Raw genomic sequence first — 25,443 nt, forward strand, 5'->3', positions numbered from 1 at the left:
AGTCGTGACTTCTTTAAATACACTATAAAATTCCCGTGTCAATTTTTTTGTTTATATAACGTTACATATCTTAATTGTTTAACCAAGTTTGAATGTGCCCCTGTTTGTATTACTATTGTCGACTAATTAATATGATACGATGAACAAAATTACATTTTGCTCACACGATAAGATGTAAGACATATGGAGCTATATGGCTTCCTAAGAAGCTCATATAATGATTTTAGTACACTGTGAACTTTACTTTTACGGGTTCGAAATATTTTAATTCAGTTTTCCGCAACATGCGATTCATTCTATTGAGTTTGTATTCTTCTAGCCTGCCTAATGGCGAGCTGTTTGCATTTTTTCTGCCATCTTGAAAGGTTTTCTACAAATTACTGAGCACAATTCGGTATTTGGAACATTGTTTTAGTAATGACAAGCCTGTCTCTGGAATGATGTTAGAGTTTTGACATTTCTATACAGGTCGGAATGAGGACTGCGGTGGGAGTGAATAAATTATTATGTCCGGTCACGTGACGGCCGGGCGACCAATCAGCGCCGTTCGACTGCGCAGCGCCTCATCTTGTCGCCATTATTGAGGTTTTTGTGGAGGTTGAAAGCTTGTGAGCATTTTTACCAGGATTTAGGGCCCAAATTGTGCGGATTTAGGCCCAAATTTCGCGCCGCAGGCCCTCGGAATATCCGTCGGAGTAGGGTGTAGCCATGTGCGGAACATGAGCGCTACAAACTCCGTGCCGAACGGTTGTAGTCTGGAGGATTGCCATTCAAATGTGTTTGCTCTGGTAAGTGAGAGAAGTTATTTGTGTGGCACATCGATTTTTTTGCTTGCGACCTCGTCCATAGTTTGGGTAAATAGCACCTTCTCTCCCATAATTTGTGGGGAAAGCTCTGGGTGGCTTGTATCTCACCCCTGGCGGGCTACACATCGCTTCTGGTGCCTGAGAGGGGCGACGTAAAAGACCCGGGTCAGGGTTTATCGACTCTTTCTCTTTGCAGTGGCCTTGGGAGGCCCAAATAACCGGCGGTGGGGAGGGCGCAAAACTGTTTCATTTCACAAATATTTTCACTCGCCGTGTGGTTCTTGCCCACTGATGATCGGAAAATGCCGATTTTGTGTCTTTTTCACCAGACTGACCTGACAGGTATCAAATGGCGTAGGCTACGCGCCCCGTGCCCTGCGGGTGTGGGGCCCCTGGAGGACCCCATCCTCTCCTCCTTCGCCAAGTGTCTCGCCGCCGACGTCTTCTGCGTGTGGCGCCGTCTCAGCCCCAGCACCGCCCCGAAGTTCCCGGGAGACAGCTTCCAGGGCGAACCATCGACTCCAACCCCGAAACAAGAGCGGGAGCTGTGGATATTCTGGTACGGGGACGATCCCGACTTAACGGACGTGTTACACCCCGAGCTGAAAGGTACGTCACCCCCCAGGGGCCCCTTCAAATGTATCAACCTTCCATACATGTTAGTTGTTACGCTTCGCTTTCCCCTGTCACACCGTTACGTTACGGCGAAAAACTCCACATAGCTGCAGCCCGTACAGGAACCGTCCACTGCGAAAATATTTCCCCTGCAATGCAAGATTAATGAAACGGCGGGCATGCGAGAGCAGATTTTCTGGTGTAGGCCGTGTAGATCCACGTCCATGCTTGATCGCACGTTTGTGTAATCAGTAGGGGGGCCTGGTGCTACCAAAAGGGCAACATTTGAACGCTTTTAGGTCACAATCGAGCAGCTAGGCTGGCTAGATCTGCCAAATAATATCACCCTGCAAGCCTAGAGGGGCCAGATAAAATCCTGTGGCATATTAGTAACGTGTGAAATGGTCAGATTCAGGTGAAACACAGACATGGGTGGCGACATCCTTTCAGGCTTTATCCCTCCCATCTGTTAAGCAAATAATAGCACGCAATTGACAGCCCAGGTGTAGGTTTCACTCCTGGCATCTGAGTATGGCTTGAGGGTGCCTCTTAAACAGTAATAACACTGGACTTGAAATCAATTTTTTGTGTATTTTCTACAAATTGTTTGTGATATGTGATACCAAATTGAGTTGTTTTTAGCTCAGCAAATTCCAAGTTGCTCAATTTTTTTCTGCAGTCTCAATTTTTTTCTCGTGGTTATTTCAAACCTTGCAACAGCACACTAAGGAGGTAATATATATGGAATCTCCTAGGGAAAAATTGGTATCAAATCTGGAACAACATTTTCTTTTGGAGCCTGCGTCCATCATTAATTGACGATTATGCCTGGGGCGAGGAATTGGCTGAATGGATTGTGGTCTGTTGGCAGCAATTTGCATGTTGCAGGTCAACCTTTGTAATCTGGCCCTAACATGATTTTATGTGATTCATATGAAGTGGTCTTTTGCATTACAAGCTTCCAGGACCGTATACATGTGTGTTTTGATTGATTAACTTCTTGTGTAGTTATTTTCTTTTGACAATCTCTTCAGGAAGCTCTAACGCCCCTGTTTAATAATGCCCCATGTTGTGGTCTTGCCATTGTACCGAAAGTGCCCCCAAACGTACCCATTTATAAAATCTGTCATGCCTGTTCTTGTCCTAGCCACTTCAGCCTGCAAATGCCCAGGCCCCAAATCATTCCGACGACTCCACATATCAAAGGATTTAGCGCAAATTTGGGGAATTTATCTTTCTTTAGCCGGTGGGGCTTGACAGAAATTTTTCGCTACCTGCAGCTATGTTTTGAAAAGTGATTTGGGCAGGCATTATGGACGTAATGCGTTTGGCTTAGGTTTCGCAGTCAGCGACAATCAGAGTGGTTTCTCCTGGATACATCCAGACATTGTTTATTCATTTTCTGTCACTCCTAACATCAATATCCCAGCACAAGTGGTTTGAGTGTGTCTGGTTTTTTAATGCAAACTTGTCTTCCCCCCCCTCCCTCTCTCAGATGTGGAACAGGGGTCCTGGGAGAAGGAGTTATCCTACGAGTGTCGGACCTTACTTTTCAAAGCCTTGCACAATCTCTTGGAGAGGTAAGGAAAACCGCTTACTTTCAAGTACAGTCCTCAAGAAATAATCAGTTGACCCCTGAGTACTGTTGATTGTTGACATATTTCATGTAATGCTACTGTCGCCAGTGTTGTTATAGATACCGAAAAAATATAAGCATACTGATTAGTGTAATTATGCCAACTGTTTTGTGAATACATAATATTATTGTATATTTTAGCTGGTGTTGAGCTCCTTACTACATTAAGCGTTTGTGTTAATTATATTTCCTTAATGCTATTTCCTATAATTAAGACTGGCATATTGTTTGCCTTTTTTTCGTTATTTCATTGTTATGAATGCTATATTTTCTTGTATAACATTGAAGACAAGTTTTGAATGATTTCTTTTCAAATGTACATGGCCTCGGGTCATGTTTAGTTTGGAGACCCAGTGGTGTCTGAAAAAAAATTACTTTTGGGACTGTGCCATATTGTGATGTGGCATGCAAATTATAGTGTGTCGACAGAAACAGATTTTAAGGTTGAACAAAATTTGGGGCACTTGATTTTTTTTCATGCATTCGTTTACAGTATAAAGAAATGATAGTGGGAATTATGACATGTTCCTGCATATGCTTGTTTTGGGAACAATTTAATACAGGCAAATCCAATTTGATAAGAAAAGGGTAGGTGTGTTAACACTTGATACCAGCATGCCAGGCGGCAGTTGTCATTTCAAGCCATTTGCAGGCTTCCCGGTGTGATAAGAGATTATTTATCGAGTGGAATCAATTCAATTCTGTACACACAAAGTATTTATGTGGTAGCTTAGCCAGGCTGCTAAGTGTATCATTGGTGATTTTTCTTGTGGCATGTTTCAGACGGGGAAATAACATAACTGACAGTATGTGCCACCAGATTAAATTGAAATTCAATTACTCACAAATTTTTGCATGAGTAAAAATACATAATGGTATTAGGGAGGACCATATGTACACCACTGCACGCTGCCTATATTAGCAACCCAAGCCAAAAATCGTCAGAACAATTTTCAACCAACAATATAGGCTTATGTGGGATATATTTCACATATTATCTTGATTTGGGAAGAATAGGATTTTTTTTTTGCAGTGTATACGAAATGTTCAAATTTTGAGGAGTATTAAAATTTGTGTGTGATTTTTAGGCACACTTGTAGGTGGTTGTGGTACAGTTGACCAATGTTCATGGTTTTGTTGAGGTCAAAATCGGGGCTTAATTAGAAGTCAAAGCTGTTGAGAGGTAATCTTGGACTGAGCACCCGCGTGCATATCATCACAACGCGCGATGAATTATTTATCCCTTAATGCTGTATGATGGTGCCGTGATACGATTCATCATTACGATAGTACGTCCGGACTAACGCCCCCACCTGCCGAGGCGGAAAATGTCATCGCCAGCGTTTATTTTGTCAGCACCCATTGCTTTCCTCAAGTGGCTTCCTGGCTTTTTATCTTCGTAACATGTCTCTACTCTTGCAGAAATGTCTCAAAAATTGTGACATGTAAATTAAGTCTTCTATAAATTACAGAACTCGTTACGAAAATTTTTCTACAGGAATTTCTTGAATGCGAAACACTTAAATTGGCAGCCTTACGTTAAAAATTAGCCTGACAATTTCATCACAAAACTACCCAAATATGTAGAATACGTAAAGCAGCTATGATTTAGGTGAAATATTTTTACTGTTACCTGTCCCCAGAAATCATGTTGAAATTATTGGGTATTTGGAATGAAAATCAGATGGAAATGGAATTAATATCCTCTGGCAAATAGTTTCACACAGACCAATTCCTAGTTGACCCATATTTCAATGTCTGAACTGTTGTTGAGTGCTGTATTATCAGGTTCTAAATATATAATCCAAACATCCTCAACTGGCAAAGTCTTCCTGTCTACTAAGGAAGTCTACTCTAAAATAAGTGTTGTGTTAAACCATAGTGTTGTATTTGTAAACAACAAAAGTAGGATGTAACTGTTTAGTATTGTGGTTTTTGTTGTAAATTATTTGTCAAAACAGTTACTGTTGCATGGAATTGACATGTGAGGCAAATTTGTGTTGGAAAGAATTTTTCTTCAACTAGAAATATTGGTATTATTAAGAAATTTAGTGTATCAGAAGTATGTGAAAAATTAACAAATGTACATGTATGAGAAACATGTGTACACATGTACATGTGTAGTTTCTAAAACCCCACCGAACACAGACCATTGATTTAACTCACTCACTCACTCACTCAGCTGATTTAACAACAAAGCTATAAGATTAAGAACAATACGACAATGCACAAGTGGACACATTTCTGTGAATTTTAACCCGCTCCCAACCACAAATCATAACTATGAAGTAATTACGGATACATAATATTGGCAGCGTGAATATCCCCCCTGTCTGATCTGATATGGATAAGTGATTATTTGGGCTGATATACCATGTTATTGTAATTTCTACTCTACAGGGTAATACGTAACTGTCACTGAGAGGTACATTAATATATTGATGTGTTTTCCCCAGGTTGTAGTGTAGGCAGGCTCTAGGCTATAGATATCGTTTATGCAGGTGAAGAAATTCCTCCGAGACCGGGCAAATTTTGACAATGTGCATAGTTCTCACCAGGCTGTTTGAGCGTAGGGGCCCCCTACGCTGTGATTTTGACCCCCTACGCTGTGATTTAGCCCCCTACACTGTGTTTCAACCAGTGTAGGGGTGGTTTTGGGGGGCAGAAGCTTCATTAATCTTTAAAAAAATGAAAATATAACTTAAGAATGAAGCTATAACAGAGGGAAAACAAAATCTGTCCCCCAATAAACAATAAATAGTGTCTTAAGTGGTTAATATGAGTTACAAAATTTTTGGGGGAGAATATCAGACCCATGTTTTGGGGACTCGGTGCGCGACTCGCGCTGCAGAAAGTTGCCCTCCTATACCTGACCCCTACGCTGTGAAAAAATCCTGCTGAGAACCCTGATGTGGCCCTTGGCAAACCAGCAAATTAAGCCTGTTCTCCATGTATATGTGGTTACTGCGATGTCAGAGACTCGAAATCAACCCTGTACCCTCAAGAGTCGAAACAGGAAAAGAAGTAGTTTTGGAGAAATGTCCCAAGGCTGTGACTTCCTAGAAAGAGAGGATCAATAAGGGGTTTCACATGGTGTTTTTTTTTTCAGAGCTAAATGTAGCGAATGACTCCTTCCTGGAAACCCCCAGGGTGAGAGTACACAATACCTGTAATTTGATTGGAGGGTGTTTTACCTGTTTTCACAAATGACGCCATTGCACGCGCACATGAGAGGTCGCGCCGCGGGTCATGTTTATCCATTGTGTGTTTTTGGTTTGGTTTGACAGCGAACTGTGTTGTTTTCTTCCCCCCCTTTCCCCTTCTGTGCAGATACTTGCTGTCTGCGGACTTTGTACGGTTGGGGAGGTGGTTCGTGCGGCCGTACATTCAAGGCACCGACAAGAACGACAAATGGTAAGTACATAGCTCCTTACAACATGTCATTTTTCACGCGCTAATATGCTAAAAGCTTACTGTACAGTATTGTAAGGTATTGTGGTATTTTTCACTACTCAAATGTCTAGACATGGGTGTTAAGACCTTTTCCCAGCAGATCTTAGAATTTGAGGTGAATTACCAAGTTGTGAGTTGTCAGCGACACTCTGAATGCTTGGTGGTATTTCTTTGTGGCAGGAAATGTCATGGTTTGAAAACAAAAGTCAACACAAGGAGCAAGTGTTGTCAAAAGGGCAACGCTTTAAACTCTTTAGGTCATTTTTGAAATCAGACGAGAAGAGTTGATTTTTCCTACCATCAGGTGTCAAGCTAGTCTAGACAGGTTATGTTAGAACACTGATAGTGGCGTCTCCAATGCTTTTGGCAGGTTTCCACTATTTCTATCACCAAAGGGGTGCAGTTTGTCATTCTGTCATATTGTTACCTTGGCGTATATTATTTCTACTTCCGGAACTGAAGAAGTTGTCAGGACTATTACCTCCATGCGTTTTGTAAAGGCTTTGGATGTCTGTTCTGTCACTTTGATGTGTTTTATGTCTGGCGGTGGAAGGTTGAGGGCAAGTTGCACCGGGTAGAGTTTGAGACCACATATGTTCTTGGCAGGTGTTCTGGCTTTGTTAGATGTTTGAGAAGAAAGCAAGCTGTTGGTGCCACGTTTCTATCTTAGGAACACTGGGACAGTTACTCTATTTGAAGTATAAAGTCTTTCTAGGTGAATACGGATCAGAATAATGAAATAGGAGATGTGATGAAGGTTAGACATCCAGGTAATGAGATATACAAGGAAATTGACACTCAAGCCACTGGATAGGTTTTGAAAACAATCAGACATTGCACTAGCATTCACTACTTTTTGTCCGTGATTGAAACTGGTACACAGGAGATGAGTACAGTATGTGAAAAAAAAGCTCTTGCTTGAATCTTAAAATAAATCAAAAGTTTGACTGTGGGGGCAGGGAATTTTGCCAATATGCATGCCACTACTCTCGACATTTTGTCAATATTTTCTGCCATGTTTCAGATAAGCTCCAATAGGATATAAATTCTATAATAAACCAGATTTATAGGAAAAGTTTTTGTTGAGATATTAGCTTGTTTGTTTAGGTGCAGTTGGTGGTAAGACCAAGTCAAAGAGATTTGTTCTGAACTACATTAAGAACACTGTTGCTGTCTGTAAGCTACCTGGATTTATAATCTGGTTGCCCAAGCTTAGATTATTTTGCAGATAGTTGTGGCTTTTATTCCCATTTGCCCACTGAAGAAGGAAATACCTGGACCACAGAAATTCCTGGGGTGCCAAAATTCCATGCCGTGAAAATTTAAGGCGAAACTTTGGTCCATTGGGAAGCTTAGATTATAGCAAAGGTAAAAATATCTATATGATTCCATGTTCGTAGTAACCATAATCTATGAATTAAAAAAAATTAATTTGTGTTATTGCTGACAGATATGGTATGTTTGTAGATCTATTCGTAAAGCTATCACCTATTGTAAGGGAGACTAGAAGCCACAAGGAAAACTTTAAACATAACTTCTGATGTCATTGCTACCGCCAGTATGTTTGGAATGTGTCTGGTCAACTTGTAACTTATACGCTTCACAGTACTACAAAATACCGTATTTTGACTGATTTATCGCATACGGAGAGAGGCATAAACATATCTTGAGTTTTATCAAGACTAGTAAAAAGGAAATGCTAACCAGTCGGTTGTAACGTTTGCAGTTTTATGTTGACAGTGCATAACGTGTTTTTTCTGTTTATTGGCCTGCCACTTGTGAGTTAATTCAGATTGTAGGAGATGTAATTGATTGAGGCTGTAAATTATGATATACCTGTCTATGTGCTAAATAAGTGACCTTGAGTATGCATTGCAGATGTGCCATTTCTTTTGCAATGGTAAAAAGCTGGCTTGCATTGGTTAATACTTATAGGACAATGTTAAAGGCATCCAATGCAATTTCAGGGTGTCAGAACTAGATTTTCAAAGTCAATTTTCTGGTCATTCTTTTAATGTACTAAGTTGAATCAACCTTGTCCCATAGCATACTGATATCTGTGAGGCACAAACGCTTGTTTTGTGTCACATGCAGGTTCTAGCTATTTATAGGTGGTACCCAAAAATAAAGAGACACCTCACGTAGCTTGTTTTTGAGCTATTTCAAATGCTTCAAGTATGAATTGATGACAAAAATGAGCTAAGAAATGGCAGTAAATGTCAATATCAATCAGACAGATTTCCTCATTCAGAATAGTTTACATTTTGCCTCCCTGAAATTGCGTTGGGTGCCTTTAAACCACAGACTTGAGCACATGGCCTCTCACAGGTCCAGTTGCCATTAATGTTGTGGCCACAACATTTTTCTAGTGGCAGGTGGGTGCCCACACCTTGCTGTTATGGTTAGCTGCGCTCGAGCAAATAACAGACAACCAGCCAAGCATTTTACACCACCCTGACCTACATTCTGAGCTTATAAAAGCCACGCTCGCAAGAAAGGAATCATAAATCCTGCATCTAAAACCCACTAACCCCTTATTATGGTCTCTCTATTGCCTCCCTTATTCTTATTAACAAGACAGGTGGAACTGGGAGTCTTAAAACTTAATGCTTCTTGCTACATTACTGCCATAAACTACAGAAGGAAAGCTTCTTGTTATTGATGATAACAAAACTGCTTGGAACAACATATTTGGGAGACAAGCGGTCAGAACTGGTAGAAGAAAAATAGGTGTCTGTTTACAATTGATCTTGCCTTTAGTTTGCACAAAGGGATGTGGGTCAGGTAGAGAGTCTGTCACGAAACGTAACACCTGTAACACTTCTTGAGACAGGTGTGTGTCTATTGTGTCAGCACGCATGATGAGCAGATTTATTGTCTTGTCTTATGTCTCTGTTTAGCTTCTTATATCCAGTACTTAGCAAGCAAGCCTGGCCATAACCGTTGTTATATCTCTTAGGGGACAAGGTCCATTTGGCTAGAGCGTCTAATCTCTTCCATACAACAGGGCTCGACATTAGTACCTTCCCCTTTTTGTTGCTAAGTCTTCGATCGCTCCTAAGACCTCATCGTTGTTGTCCTTGCTTAGAGCTCCGCTACAAAACGTTGCCTCAGAAAGCCATGGTAATCAGTGGGGACCTAACCTGCACCCAGGACTCTGGGCTAATTTGCGTGCCGACTGTTATATTGATGTCTTGACGGGTGACTTGGGGGATGGGTCGCACCAGGCGCCATTCTCGGGGCAGACTTACGGAGCCGCCGCGATAAGACTCTCTTGGAGACGATGGGGAGGCTTGTTGGTTTAAGGAGATTGTTTTCACCCTCCCAGAGCCTTTAGTTACTCTTAACCAAGTATGAAATGCACAGTGACAACAGTCTCCATTGGTCATACTGAGTTATGTATTCAGAGTGTTAAACACAGCCTTACATACCTGATAAAACTGCTTCTGACTGGCTTAGGGTCGCTGAGCTAAGTTCAGACCCAATGTAGCAATCTCAGTGAATTACCTGTGGAATTGTGTGCTTTTAGTCTGAATTTAGGGACTGAAAATAAATCAGTATGACTGGTTTATGAAATGGCAAAATAAAAACCACTTTGCATGATTCAGAAACAAAAGTATGCGGCAAACTTGGGGCGCTTTGGCTAGTTATATGCATTCCTTTTTTTCCAAATACACTTTTTGTAATGGAGGAGTATGTTAAAATTGGGCACATGGTAGCAACATATGACGACCCAATTACTTGTTTATCAATACAGTTTAATCAGTTACAACAAATATTAGAATAGGTCAGAGAGATTGCATAATTCTACAAATTAAATGAGTAGTCTTTGATAAAAATCAATTTTATTATGCTTATTGTCTCCAAGACTCCAAACCTTTGTCAGTTCTTGAGGTGCTTTAGATGCAGACATATGTCCAAAGCCAACACTACCTTTCTCTTGTGTTGGGGAGGTCAGAGGTCAAGGATGCAGTTGCAGTTGAACAGTTGCCAAGCATTCAAGTGTTGAGCTGGTCGGCAACTGGGTCAAAAACATGTTTTCATTCCTGCAACTTACCGGGTTAGATGACTCCAATAGTTAGCAGCAAATAACATTGAAGTGTCACCAAATACGGTGTGCTTTGTTGGAAAAAGTCATACAAAATGTTTATCCGTAATGTTGCAATGCTAAATGTTTTGGTAGAGTAACAAAGCAAAGAGATTTGATTTATTTTGCTGTTGTTTAGAAAAATCAGCCTAGTCAAAAATTCTAAATTGTATCAATGAATGTGATGCCAATTATGCTAGAGTACTCTAGTGTAAAGCAAAGAGCTTTTAAATGTGATGTTTAAGTGTGATGTTTTCGAAAATCATCACAATCAAAACTTATTATTATAACATAAATGTGATGGCATTTGTTATGTAAATCTCTAGTAGTCTGAATGTCGATATTTTGGAGGTCATAAATTTTTCTAAGATCGCAAACTTTTGCTACTGCGAACATAGAGTGATTTACAGTATTTCCTTGCAGTGAAAGTTAAGGTAGTTAGCGAGGCAGACATGTCCTGTCATGTGCTAATGATGGCCCCTGGGAAGCCGCAGGTTAGGTACGGGGATGCCCAGGACAAGCCGACAGGGTCCGCAGCAGTCCGCAGCACCTGTGCCGCAGATCCTGGACACTTCACAGGCTGCGGAAAATGGAGTCAAATGTAAGGCGACTCCCGATTTGACAGCGGGGCTGAGTGGGTGTCAGACTAGCCCAAGAGGAAATGCCTGGCATAGCACCACTATCTGGTCAGTAGGGACCACAAGGAAAGGGGTATAAGGTTTGCTCTTACCCATGGAATGACCTTTTTGTGGTTTACAATACCAACTGGCTTCACCAACATACCACGCTTGTTAGTAATGCTGTGTTTGTAAAGAAAAAGAGTTGTTTTGATTTCAAGAAAATCGGTTTCAATTGCATACCATTTTCGGTCGATTTGTCTATCATGTGCAGGCCAGTAGATTTTAAAGATGCTAGGAGAAAAATGGTATTTTTCAAAAGAAATAATTCCAGAGGAAGGCTTGAAACTTCTTGCAATTTGTATGTTGTGCGCATGCAAAATCTACACGTTAACTGGTAGTGATGGGTAAATGAAAGATCGGTTGGCGCGTCTGCTTTTCAGTTTTTCGAGACTCAAAGCCTGGCTTGAATGTTAAGTAGCCCACTCAAAATGGCCGTTAGCCAAACTGTTGTTTTTAAGGACATCGGGTGCCAATTGCCAGTTGCAGTACCCTGTGTAATGTCACGATTCAACATTCCGAAATGGCGCTGAACGTACGCTAACTGATCTGTGAACACAGTCGTAAATTGAAGGTTGAAGCCACCGATCTGACTTAAACACCTATTTGATGGTGACCCCACCTTCTTATTACACGTTTCATCATGCCTCTGCAACCTTGGCATAAGCTATAATCACATTCTTGTTTGCACTGTATTATCAGCTGTGTTCTCTCCGGTATATTTTGCATCCTGAATACCACCGTAGCTGTGTAGTGTATCAATTTGGTGTTTTTTTTTTCATAGCTGGCTTTGCATGGAACTAAGTCTATTAAAACGTCTAGAAATCAAAACAAAAAGATTACATTTGAGACATAAAATTGTACCTGATCCTTTGCTTGTACTTTAACAGAACTTCACAGTTTGAAATTTCTGTTTAAAACACCACTAGAAATTTGAGATGTGTAGAGAAAATGTACAACAGCCACAGCTGAAGTGACAAAAGCCCTGGATTTTTGTGGTGGCTCGGTGACCTATATTTCGTACCAGGCTGGCTGAATGTGTTACTTCTTAGAACAACCTGTTTACCTGTTTGAATTCCTCTGCAACCTGTCGAACCAAAACAGTGTCACCCCGTCCCACCTAATTGTTACAGATATCACAGTAGCTTTGCTAATGATGAATATTCAAGTAGTCTAGACTGATTTCTGTCAGCTTTACCTGTGTTTATGCATGTTTTTCTTTGCTGGTTTGTGCTAGTTACATAACATGTTCAGGGATCAAAATGTTTTTCTGCATACCTGCACTGGCCTAAGGCCACACCAATTTAATTTGTTGGTTCCCTGATTTTTTTCAAAAAAAATATGAAGCCTCAGGGCGAAAAAATAAAATAAAACTAAAAACAGGTCTAGGTATCCTATTATAGCCCCAAATGCAACGGTGGGAGCCATGAAGTTAACACAAAGGCTGGGTTAATTTTTAAACAATGAATTTTGAACTTTTAATCAAACCACTGCATTGATAGATGGAAAAACTGTAACAACTAGGAAGAAAAGGAATTTCCTCGATAGCAAAATATAAGCATTTTTGAGCTGATTCAAAACTAGAATCTTTTTTTTTTTTGTAAATCAGAAAAAAATGAAGAGGCGAATCTGAAAACCAACAAATTAAATTGGTGTGGCCTAAGAGTATGATTTTCAGGCATGGCCTGCCCAGTCATTCAAGTGTTGTCCAAACGTTAGTCTGAGATGTTGTGGAAACGACTTGTTTGTGGAAACTCTGGGCAGCATGTGGGTTATTGATGTACCAGTTAGCGGTGATGCGTCCAAGCCATCTGTCTGTCTGGACCTGGTGACAACGAGTCTGTCACAACGTTCCAAGACATTTACCATCCCAAAAAGACACGCGACACAGAGCGGATATCTAAAAGTTACCGTAGACTTTGTTGGATGGGTGCACGAGTTGTGATAGCCAGCTTGCTGCTCAAGCTTGTTTGAACTTGAACTCGAGTCAATTAATCAAGTAATTCACCCTGGAAAAACAACTTTTGTTGGCATGAAAATTGATGTTAAAGTTGTGTTCAGGTGATGTATTTGGCAAGGAGAAAATTATGGCTGGAAATACAGCCTGCATATTGCAGGTTAGTGCAGGAAAAGTTGGAGCTGTGCAGGTATTTCTCATGTCTACCTGAAACTAACTTGCACTGGTCCATGTAATAGGTTGAAAATATTTGAAGTATGGGAGAAATAATGGCAATGGTTTTTGAACAGTTCTTAGTATGATCCATACTTCTCAAATTCTAAGTTTTGCAATTAAAATTTGTCTGGTGCAGGTATTTTTCAAAGTTACGTACACCAGTGCATGCATGCAGAAAAAAGTATCTGGAGCCCTGTGTATGAATGGTTGTTTGTGATTCCTGTCTGCAGTAGTCTATAGGCAGACAGTACAGGAGGCATGCTGGCACCGGTAGTATTTATCTACCCCAGACTTGTACACCTGGCCTGTTCTCACCTGGCCCCGCCCCGGGGCACGACACCTTGCACAAAGCCCACACCTGTTGGCAGGTATTGTTAACAGGTCCAAGCTTATCGCAACCGCCGATCGTTAAACACAAGGAACATTATCTTTGACGTTCGACTATCACACGATAAAAAGAGATTGGAAGGCTGCTATTGTTGATGTAATTATTTGTTCGAAAAGAAGTGGCTTGTAGTAAACACACATTTCCTAAGAGGTATGCAGTTACACATTAACAGGATGTTTATGAAGTTATGCTTGGCAAGTCCCTGTTGTAAAAAAATCGTCAGCATTATTTCGGATTAGATACAGTACTTGACCCTCAAGATACTTGGCTACTGGTGATAAATTGAAACAGTGGCATTGCAGAGGCAAGCTAAAGGTTGAGGCACAGGTCAGGGTTCAAAGCAAACACGATCAGATTACAAGAAAGGATTGCAGGAGCAATTTTAATCTGATTATCAGCCAGCCTTTTGAAAGCTTGTGGAAGTGTTTGAAAGCTTGTTGTTTGAAGCAACAATGTCTTCCAATAATGAGGAGGAAACTGTTGTAAGATTGGTGTCTTCCTTTTGAGACTGGAGGCAGATGTTGGAAGTTGAGTTGTGCCTGTGTTTGGAGAAGGACTGCTGTTTATGAATAGACCACCTGCCAGCTGTCACGGAGGTCATTATGGGATGGCAACCTTTGACCCCCAGGAACAGATTTCTGACATGTTGAAAGATTATTACCGCAACGGTTGAGAACTGCGCAAAATCTGTCGTTACCTGCACACCATTCAAACGTCAATCAGAAAAATGAGACGAAAAATTACAATTGTTTGAAGTAGATGAAATTTTTGCAGGGATTGTTTTTTATTCACTTATGGGTGTTCTTTGATCCTAGATAATGTATTCATGTGAACTTGGAATGAACCATAAGGATCGCACAATGGGGGGTTGGACCATAATAGGGGAAAATCTACAGGCAGCTGTTACCCATGGAAATGCTTTCTTCTTGTTTAGTAGTTGATATAATTGGTCTGCTCTTTGTCAGCCATCTTGCACAATGAATTATTCTATGACTTTGTATTTACTTTTAGGCCTATGTGATTATGAGGTGGTTAGCATTGTTGCTAGATTTATGTGATTTTAAAAGGTCTTTGCCTAGCTGTCTTTGTTACAATGTTACTAGTACAGTAGTACAAGTAGGAAATTTGATGAGTAGACCGATATGGAAGATAGAGTTCAGGGTTGGAATAAGGGGGCAACTGCATGTATTCACGAGAGGTTTAGTTGCTTGAATATTTATATTTCAGTCCATACCATTATATGGATGAAATATATCGTTTTCCCCATGTTTCCCCCTTTCCTGCCATTTTGTTAGATGGATTCAATTTCTCAATTTTTTTTGTGGGTTTTTGAGAACAATTCTTACAAACTATTGGAGTATTGAAACGGGAAGAAATGGACTGAAATATGCTGTATTTGCTACCAACAAATACCAGCCTTTCCAGTTGTGGTTAGGTAATTTGGTTTGTCTCTGACGCAATGATTAGTGGGGCACCCCCATAGGAAGCAATCCTCCCAGTTTGTGTTTGTGGGAGGGGGGGCACTGGGAGTTCAGGGCTGGGGTAGTGTTACAGTGTTTATTGATGGTTGTGAATTTGTCAGACAGACATGACAGACACATGATACCTGACACACAGATCATTCCCCCATTACTCTGGGTGTTTGGTAGCCTAAACCAGATCTCCTTGTTGGCTAGAACAACCTCGGATACTTGTCTGTACATATAGGTGTTGTTTCTAGCTTTGGTTATTTGGGGCATGGACATGTCATACTCCAACAGTTTAAAGAGATGAAAATATTTGTGTGGAACTTGAAGTATGTGATCCAATAAGCCCTTTGAATACAGTTCAGTTATGATTAGCTGCTACATTATAATTTAGCTCACCAAATGATATAAAATGAATTCTCAGCATTTTCAGAAGACAGTATTTTAATCTGATACAGGATTATTTCTTCAGTATATTGTGAACAATGCGAGTGTATATTGGCTCTCAAATTCATTGTCAACAGCTGTTATAAAGTTGTCAGGACTTGAACAGTCATAATTACCTAGCTTGTTATCATGTAGGTGTAAATTATGGCCATGTTGTTGCATGTATTTGACAGGCCCTTTCTTTATTGACAAGACTAGAGGTCCATAAATGTAAAGCTCGCTGTAAAACGTAGTGGTGTGAAGAGACAGTGGTTAGGCAGGGTTGTTTGTGGGTACTTGTGATACAGTCAGATCCCATTACAAATACAGCACCACTCTTCTTATAGTTATAGGGCTTCTTACTGCAGGATTCAAGTGGGAAAACAACAGCCAAAAGTAGAACATTTGATTTTGTTACTAGGAAATTAGTCTGTTTCAGTCTTCTATTTAGTCAGTTTTGCTAGTCTTCTTATTTGTTTGCTAGATTAAGAAGTTTGATCAAGTTATTACCTGGATTGAAGTTAAGGAAGGAAAGATTTTTTATAAATTCTATTATTCTTACATATAGACAATGGCTTGCTTTAGTGGTAACCAGTCATTCTTTGCCTAAGGAGTTGCATTTGCATTTTTTTAGTCTCAGAGCAAGAGTACATTTTGTATCAACTTTCTAAATTTTCGACTGAGAAACTTTCAAACTGTCATGATTGTCATCTTTGATATAGAAAATGGTATCCACTATTGTTTTGGTTTGTTCAAGTACCTTTTAGTTTGTTTTGGTACATTAAAGTTTAGGTCCACACCTGTTGTCCCTGTTCATATGTATCTGCGCATAGCCTTAGTTCTTAATCTTCAAGCAGATCATAGGGTGGCAAGGCAGTATCCATGCATTGGCCAGAGGAGTGTCCATTAGCCACCGAGGGTGGATACTGCCTTCCCACCGTATGATCTGCTTGGAGATTACTAGTTCTAGGTGTTGTTGATGTTACCCCAGTCAAGGCCCTATTTCCTCCACCATGGTAACCCTACACTTCCACTCCGACCAGGGGAAGGTTTGCGTGTTCAGCTTCAGTCTCCCAGCAGTGTTGTTTCTCTAGGAGAGGGCTGAAATCTCCCCCACCTCGCTGGCTACAGGCCAGGTTAGATGTGTTGTAGTCCATCACTTGTGCCTGATGTGCCTCTTCACAGCCAGGCCTGAAGCCTTACACAAACAAGGAGGCCTTAATTAGCATAAACATCACTCTAGGAGGTGCTACCTAGTAACTGGCTCAGAGGATAGGGCTCGAAATTCATTTTGGGTAAACTGGTGCACCCAACCAAAAAAACTGGATGCACAAAAAATATTTTGGGTGTACCATGTAAGTAGAATGTCAGCAAGAACTAATTATGTTTCATTTCTAAGTAAATGTACTATAACAATGATTTTATTATTTTTTTTAGCCTTGGATATTAAGAATATGCTGTATACCACTATACATTTAACATCTTTACACCCGTAAACCTACGTGCACCCCACACAAAAATTGAGTGCACAGGTCTAAATTTGGGTGCACTAAGGTAAACATGCAACCAGTATTTCGAGCCCTGTCAGAGGATAATCGTTTTATGTGTGGGTTAAATATTCTTCTGGTAAAAGATGTTAGGAACAGGCATACTTTTTAAAGTACTGCTTAATTGCAGGTGTTGCTTTGTTCTATATAAGATACAAGATGATATTTCTCTACTTAATTTGATAAAGGAAAGGGTAGTGAAATGTTATATCGATATGTGGTAAACCAATATTTATCTATGGTTGATTTTGATACTTTATCTATCTTAGTTGAAAATCCCTGATATGGATACTGCATTATATGAGCTTTGGTTTTTAACCCTTGGTCTGCTAAGGTAGCTGTTTGGCACCAAATTTGTATTGGTTCAGGAGTTAGGCAGCAGGGACAAGGTTAAGTAAGGCATATTGACATGAAACAAAAGGCTAGAGCAGTAATTATGGTAGCATGTTGTGGTGAATGTACAGGAAAGGCTTACCGTTATGACAAAGTCTTTGAGCACTTAGTCTGCTGTAGAATTTGCATTAGTGAAAGAGTAAGACCTGATCCCTTGTTTGTACATCACAGGTGTTTGTTCTGCCTTTGAACTGGCATCAGGCCTGGGTGTTATATTGATCTTCAATGGCAGGTGTAAGGGACTAGCAATTTGTTTATCTTACAAAGAGTATAGAGCAGGTAGCTATACAAGAAAATTGATGAGGATCTTGATCAAAATAGCTGGACGTCTATGAAGTATTCCATATATTGTAATTTTACAAACAAAGGAACACCTTGCAATGTGAAAAGCAAGTAGAGGTGTTGTTAAAATTGCGAAGTATTTTTACTCCTGGTCTTTCAACGTGTGTATAACTCTTCAACTGATGGAATAGAAGCGGTTCTCTATCTGAATGTAAAAGACCTCATGTTTAAGTTTATTGAGTCAGATGCATACATGTACATGAAGTGAAGTACAACACACACCATGCACTTCCATAACAGACACACTGTGTTGTACTGAGGAATGGACTGGTGACTTAAATATTGATAAATCCGTGGGTACTCGAGAATCCTCTCCAGCATTCTTGGAATGCGGCAGGAAACTTAAAGGGCCAAAGGTGGAGACGGCAGGATTCCACCAAGTAGCGGCAAAGTGCCTGACTCCGCTGACCTCTCGTTTCTGGTTGTAAACATGAAAATAAACAAAAACAGAGTGAAGAGTAGCAAACAGGTATTCTGAGGTTAAACTGGAGGATATTTCTCCACATAAATGGGTCGGTTCAAAATTATTTGAATAGTACATGATCCAAATGACCTCCTTGAACCTATCCATTTGGTTCAACTTTGTGTCATACTTTGTTGGATTAGTCATATGCCCTTAGCAGCCCCTTTCCATAATTTGTGGATCCTTCCCGTAATGTTAACCCCTGTCCCATAATTCGTGGATCATCCTCTGTAATAGCCCCTCACCTCCTCTCCTTGCCTGTTCCATAATTACTGGATTGTCCCAGGCCTGTAATAGCCCCTTACCTCCTCCCCTGACCCATAATTAGTGGATCATCCCCCTATAACAGCCCCTCACCCCATCCCTTGGCCTGTCTCAACCAGTCTGCTCCTTGCTATGTTGACATGGGACAGTCTGCAACAGTTGCCATGACTACCACTGTTGCCATGACAACCGCTGACCCCAAGTTCACCCAGGATTAGTGGAAGCAATGTAGCAGAGGAAAGATCTGATAGGGAAATATGCCTGATGAGGCAAAAAGGAGACAGGCGTCAACTTCTGTTTCATGTTTGTCAGATCGTCACCACTGATGTCACCTGTTAAAAATCCGGGCGCCACTCTCCCACCCAAAGTAATAGAGGATTGCCGCCCGATTTATAGTGTGCTCAGTTGTGTTAGTGCACAGTACATGCAGTATTGATTAAAGATGCATGGTGTGATACCAGGAAGGTAAAAGTCTCCCGGGACATAACATCATCCATATGACCTTAAACTAACTCAAAGGACACACAATACAAAATTTGACCAGCTGTTTCAGAGCTGGTGTTATAATTAGCCTCGTTACTGACGGAGTTTGCTGGTAGCTGCTACAGGGTTTAGGGATAGGGATTTACTGCGGGATATTTTATGGCAGAGTGCAAAAGGTTAGGTTATCAGTCACACCTGTCTATCTAATCTAACATATGTAGGGAGGCTTCAGGCCTGCCAGATAGGCTTATACATGAAAAGAACCTTGGCAGAGATCGGAAAGCAATTGCAACTGTTTTTGACACATGTTTGTTTTCTATAGTTGCTAGAATTAATCTGTTTTCATTATGTGTAGCTTCTGTGTTGATATTACTTCCTATTATCAAACAATTCATCATATCGGGTGAAAATCATGTAAATGAGAAAAGGGGTGTGTCATACATGCTACAGTTCACATAGCTAGATATGAGGTACGGATCCTGACTGTCAATCACAATTAAAAGTTCAGCCAATGAGAGAATGGTAATTACTGGCTCGACCAATGAGAGAGTGGCTTGATAAGTTTGTCATTTTTCATGTTTTTATGTTGCAGTCCTACATTTTGACCTAAGGTAGATGGGGCTATGGGATTGGTCTATTCTTTGATAATAAGTTTAAAGCCTTTTGCATGGTCTTCCTTTAAACTGCTGTATCAGCATTTTTCCTTGTTTTGCCATTTGTACTTGAGCACATTCCCTTTTGTTTTCACGGTTGGCCACTGTGCCCTTGGATTTGGGTACTGGGGGGAGGGACATCAATTATTCAAACCCAAATGTCATTATCCAACCTGAAGGGAAATCTCTTGCCAAGTGGCATGATTTTGTACATGTGTAGAATTGTTAACATGGTGGCACTTTGACTGCAGATGGGTGACGGCTGGCAGACTAGAGGGTTGTCAGATGGAAGCTTGATCATTCATACTTTTATGTGGGAGGTTTTTCTGGTGTTACCATTTTGGCAGAGTTCAAATCTTTGTGTATATTTTCTCTTGTGTCATGTAGTTCTAGTAGTGTTGCGTTGTGTGTATTAGTGAAAGACCACAGGAAGAATAGCTAAGTTGTATATAAGTATGTATGCTAAGTGTGGATCTGAGTAAACTGAAACTGAAACTCAAAAACTACTTGTTGTTTGCTAGAAAGGAAACTGTTATTTAGGATGTCCGCTCTTTAAAAGAAGCCCCCATTTTACATATGTGTAATTTAAAATCTGTCAGAATTATGAATATTCAAGAATGCTATAAGATATTTGTGTATGTAAAAGCATAATTTAGAAAGTATAATTCTCATGAAGAATTGTAGAGTTAGAATAGTGAATGCTTTTCTTGAAGAAAAAAAGATGTAGAAAATTATAAAGGTGTCAGAATGGGTAAAATTGTAATTTTCAGATGGGTCTTCTTTCATTTGAATGTTTAAATTTTAACTGTCATGGATTAACTGTCATTAACTGTCATGAGCCATGACAGTTTTAAAGTCTACTGAAACATACCAGCATCCCATACCTATGCAGATAGCTGTGAAATATAAAAGCAGTTGAATTTGGAATGCTGAGTTCAGCATGATGAATGCCTCTAGCACAAGATTAATGACTGCAGGAATTTGGAGTGGTGGAGACTAAAGGGCCCGGGGCACATTCAGCACTCTGTGCTAACAACATGGCAACATAACATGTTCTCTCTAAGCCTTCTCAAGTAACACTCAGCGCAGGACCTGAATACTTGGCCTCCTAAATTTTCTGCTAGCATCTACAGTGAAGAAATCTTACGTAGACACTTAATTTGATTGATCTGGAGGATTATTGATATGTCATCATTGTTATAAAAGTCTAGATGATTCAATGAAGGTTAGACATCCGGGTAATGAGATACACAAGGAAACTTAAGCAACTGGATAGGTTTTGAAAATTTTCAAACGTTTCAAGTAGCATCTGCTACTTTTCGTCAGTGACTAACGGAATATGTGGCTGAACAGGTATTTATCCCAAAACTATGAATTCATTCATAGATGAGGTGAACACACTTATTTAGATAGTCCATAAGAAAATAGGTAAAAGCTGTATATTAGGGTAGCATGTACATGTCATCATGATATTTCTTTTTTCAAGCCGCAAAATATGCTTGAAGGATAAAACCAGGTAATCATATATAAAATCAGGATGTATCATCAGTGAGGATGTATTAAAAGTGATACCAATTTATTGGGTTGGCCATACATTGTTACAGTTCTTGAACTGTTAGATTACTTGACCCTGGAAAATTCCATGTCTGGGAGTAGTGTTGCCTGTAAGTGTAACCCCCAACCGATGGATACATCCAGATGTAACCATGCAAATCGGATAGCAGGTACTTAATCTTCCTATGATTGCCAGGGGCACATTTGGGTGTCCCGATCAATAGGGTAGGGCAGCTTGTCTTTGCTTTCACGCCACCTGAAAAGCCATTCAACGCAACGGCAACAGCAGTTGGGCAGTTTACACCTGAATCGTTCGGAAAGTAACGGTACCAGGAGGTTAACCACCCTCTGCTGTGTGTGTGGAGCAAGGGTCAGTTATGCGGATTGTGTCACTTAGGGACGGGGCCGATACACCGAGCGCGCATCGCTGATGGCCAAATAGCCGCCGCCCAGTCGGCCAAACCGCCTGCGTCTCCGCGAGTGATCCGGAATATCCATCTTTCGGCGGGTTGATGAGTCTACGGGGAAGGATGCGGAATGGAATGGTGCCGGCCGGAATTCCAACGTCCTTGGCCAAGGGCATCGCAATCTGCCACAGTTGGAATGTTGGGCGATTATTAGGGATCTTACAAATAAAGGTGGACAGGAAGTTACCAGGGTTTCCGGGAAAGTGATGATCTTTTATCCTTACAAGTTCAAGTTTGACACACACTTGAACTAGCTGTTGAACAATAAATGTAGCAGCCTTTCCTGGAAAACTTACTGTTTTACTTTTTTCTTGTATGGATGAAAAAGTATGATGGTGTGCAGATTTACATAAAATATCATGTAAGAATAAATATGATATGACATCAAGTCAAGTTTTCAGTGAAATCAATTTTATTTTGTCAGTTTTTGGCGTAAACCCAGAAATAGGTGCTGCTTAACTGCAAGGTATAATGGTTTCAAGTGAAGATTCGGTTGTCATTTTTCATAAGCATTCTATCGCTAGCAAGCGAGGAAAGAACGAAAAGGACTTTACCAGATCAGTTTCTTCAAGAAGCTATAGATCTTGTTGAGTGAGCGCCTGGGTCATCGTTGTTTGAACCACAGTTCCCGAGTCGATTCCCCGCGAATCCCTCTTCATTTCAAGCACTGTTTACCTCACCCCCTGAAATTGATTGATACAGTAATTAGATAGGAAGTTACAGCCCTATGAATTCACGCTCGCGTATGATGAATCCCCCTCCCCACACCATTCCCTATCACATTAAGCTAATTAATTACCCCTGTTGATAACGCTTCATTTTCTACACAAGATGCAGTAAATATGTCTCCACACTATAATGGAAAGGTCGTTTCCTAGCTGTTGCTGTTTGTGCCGTGACCTCTGGAATTAAGTTCGGCCGGCGAGGGTTTGAATTTCAGGCTTGGCCGGTGGCGGGGAAAATATCGTCATTTCCAAATTTCGTTTTATCTTCAGGTGGCGGCATTATGGCGTTATAGACCCTACCCGTGCGCTTATCATGGCGAGCGCAGGACCCGGTCCCGCGCTGCGTCGCCTGCATACTGATGGTTATCGCGGTGTAACTAGATACACGGCGAAGAGATCATCCTTTACAACCCGGGCTATTTAGTTCACGGGCACACAGATGAGACAGGAGATGTAATGTAATTTGGCGCGGGTGTCCCTGACAGGATTGCACTAAAGGGGATGGCTCTGTTTTGTCTCTCCGGAGCTTAGCGTTTTTGATGTCGTCTGATTCTGTCATTTTACGATGATTGAAGCAGTGAGAATGTATGTATGTAATGTAGGGGTGCCCAGAAAATGTGGGAATGCCTCGGGTCAGTTAAGATAACTTGTTGTGACATGTACACCGTGAAGTGTAGGAAGTTTGAAATAGAATTTGGATAGCTGTTATAACCATTGCTCTAAGGTATCATGTTGTTATGATACTCTAATGTAATATTTTCCCTTTAGGCAGTAGGTTTCATAAATACAACATAGTGTACGTAAGTCGATTCATAACATGGTAAACCAACATTGTGCCGTAAATAGTGCTTGATAACTTGGCAAACTCTTTATGAAGCCAAAAATATATGTTTGAGGATATGTAAACACTAGTTGTTATGGCACACCCAAGTTTACGTCAGGTATTAGCAAAAAGTACAGGTGTATTTGCGTAGGGGATGGGAAGGTTTTTCTAAAGTTCGTCCGCAGAAAAACACCATTGTCACAATCACGTACTACCGGTAACGGACTTTGCTTTTAGCTAGTAGCCATGTAATAAGAGAGCAGTCACTAGTGATTAGGAAAGACAAAACAAACATGGAACGAACATATTTTTGTAGCTACATATTTCACATAAGTCAAGATGGCATACTTGTTGAGAGGGAAGCTTGTTCTTTCCTTTACAAGTGTCATATTTTACATCCAATAGCATATAGGATTTCGAATATCGTGCCTTAAAAATTTTCAAAGTTGCTCTCCAAATTCAAAGTGACGAGTGCTGAGTGCTCTTGTCCAAAGCATTCATGCCCAGACCTCCATTTCATTCCAATGATATTCAAGGTTCTCATATTATATTCTTGTCACAGGGTTCTTTCCAGGCTTGTTTCATAATGATGGTATGGTATGGTATAGTAGGTTGTAACATTGCAATAGATCTTTGGCAGGTTTCCTAAGAATACATAGATGTGTATGGTTTTGTAGTAGTGTAGTGGTACTTTGATGTTGCAGTACAATTGTTCCCATTGTGAAGCAATCTCTGCTAACCCTTATATACGACATGGCACATGGATATGTCATATGGAAATAGGCATATGCTCTCCATTGATCTTGGTGATGGGTCTCCAGCGACCGTATTTGATGTCGCTTCCACCATCAGAATACATGAGGGAACACATGGTTCGTGTGGAAAGGGATGTCAGCTCCAATCCTGGCTGTTGCCACTTTTTCTGACTTGCAAGCTACTGTAAATGGTTGTAGTCCTTAGGAACATTAGGCTTAGGAAAGAAAAATTGTGTTCCCGGTCGCTTGACCGACCCTAGGAAAAATCTGACGATGCTAGCTGCCTGTTGGTAAAGCTAGAAAATTTTGATCTGAATTTCTAAGCCTCTGAATTTCAAGCCCTCTGAAGTCTGAAACGTCCTTTAAAGCCTTTCCAGAAGCAACGTTTTCTTCAGTAAATCGGGTAGAATATTTGTCCAGAAGCTAACAGGTGGACGGGTCCTTGAAACATTCCCGATACATTCGACTATTCCGAGATCAGGGTGTGCCAATGGCATCGTGCATCGTTATGTCAATCTTACTCTGTATTTATCGCATTCTGTTGACATTTATCAAACTTGTTATACTAGTACAGTTATTTTCCAGACAATCAGGAAGAGATTTGGTGTTAAGATGTTTAAAACTTATGCTATGGCCAATTTAAGACCAGAAATTGGCATAAAATCCACGTTATGCTGTTGCACTTGAAAAATGCCAGTTTTTGAAATATGCTTTTAAGTAATTTGGGAACAAAAAAATGGAATGAAAAGATTTGCAATATGTTCAGACATGCTCAGTCTGATATGTTTTGCAAAAAACCTGATGATGATTGGAAATTTCTCTTTTCTAGAGCGCATTTATCAATATGTTGTACACGTTATGTAAAATTCATAAATTAACACATTGCAATTAACTTATCTCCCTGTACTAAAAAGGATGGTGATAGAACTGGCTATTTTGCATGTTATGCAAGGTACATCCATATATGACACAAAACATGTGTTTTTATGTTGCTTGTCCTTTGGGTTAATATGGCTGATGGCTTACAGTTACCTGTCTTTTTTGTCCGAGAAAATGTGTAGTGTCCGTTGCTCGGTAATAACTTAAAATAGAAAAGCTGTGGGTGCATATGATTTCAGGTTTTGAAACAGCTAAAGATGCTGACTTAAAACACAGTAGCTATTTCTAGTCTATTTCTGTAATTATATGAAATAATGTCAAAAACCTTGAGGGTGTAGTGTCCGTTGCCATGTAGTGTCCGTTGCCAA

At 40.5% G+C, this 25,443-nt stretch overlaps 1 protein-coding gene across 1 annotated transcript in view; it reads left to right on the forward strand.

The window, feature by feature from the left end:
• The first annotated feature begins 524 nt into the window (after positions 1-524).
• Positions 525-25,443, forward strand: part of LOC109468330 (mediator of RNA polymerase II transcription subunit 13-like) — a 54,564-nt gene continuing 29,645 nt past the window's right edge. Inside the window, exons 1-4 of the mRNA XM_019766614.1 lie at positions 525-788; positions 1,136-1,415; positions 2,917-3,001; positions 6,388-6,471. Of these exons, the coding sequence (XP_019622173.1) occupies positions 720-788; positions 1,136-1,415; positions 2,917-3,001; positions 6,388-6,471 (518 nt within the window). The 5' untranslated portion in view covers positions 525-719. The remainder of the gene's footprint in view (positions 789-1,135; positions 1,416-2,916; positions 3,002-6,387; positions 6,472-25,443) is intronic.

The sequence above is a fragment of the Branchiostoma belcheri genome, unplaced genomic scaffold (assembly GCF_001625305.1).
Source record: "Branchiostoma belcheri isolate BF01 breed outbred unplaced genomic scaffold, Haploidv18h27 scaffold1, whole genome shotgun sequence".
In the NCBI taxonomy this organism is placed as follows: Eukaryota; Metazoa; Chordata; class Leptocardii; order Amphioxiformes; family Branchiostomatidae; genus Branchiostoma; species Branchiostoma belcheri.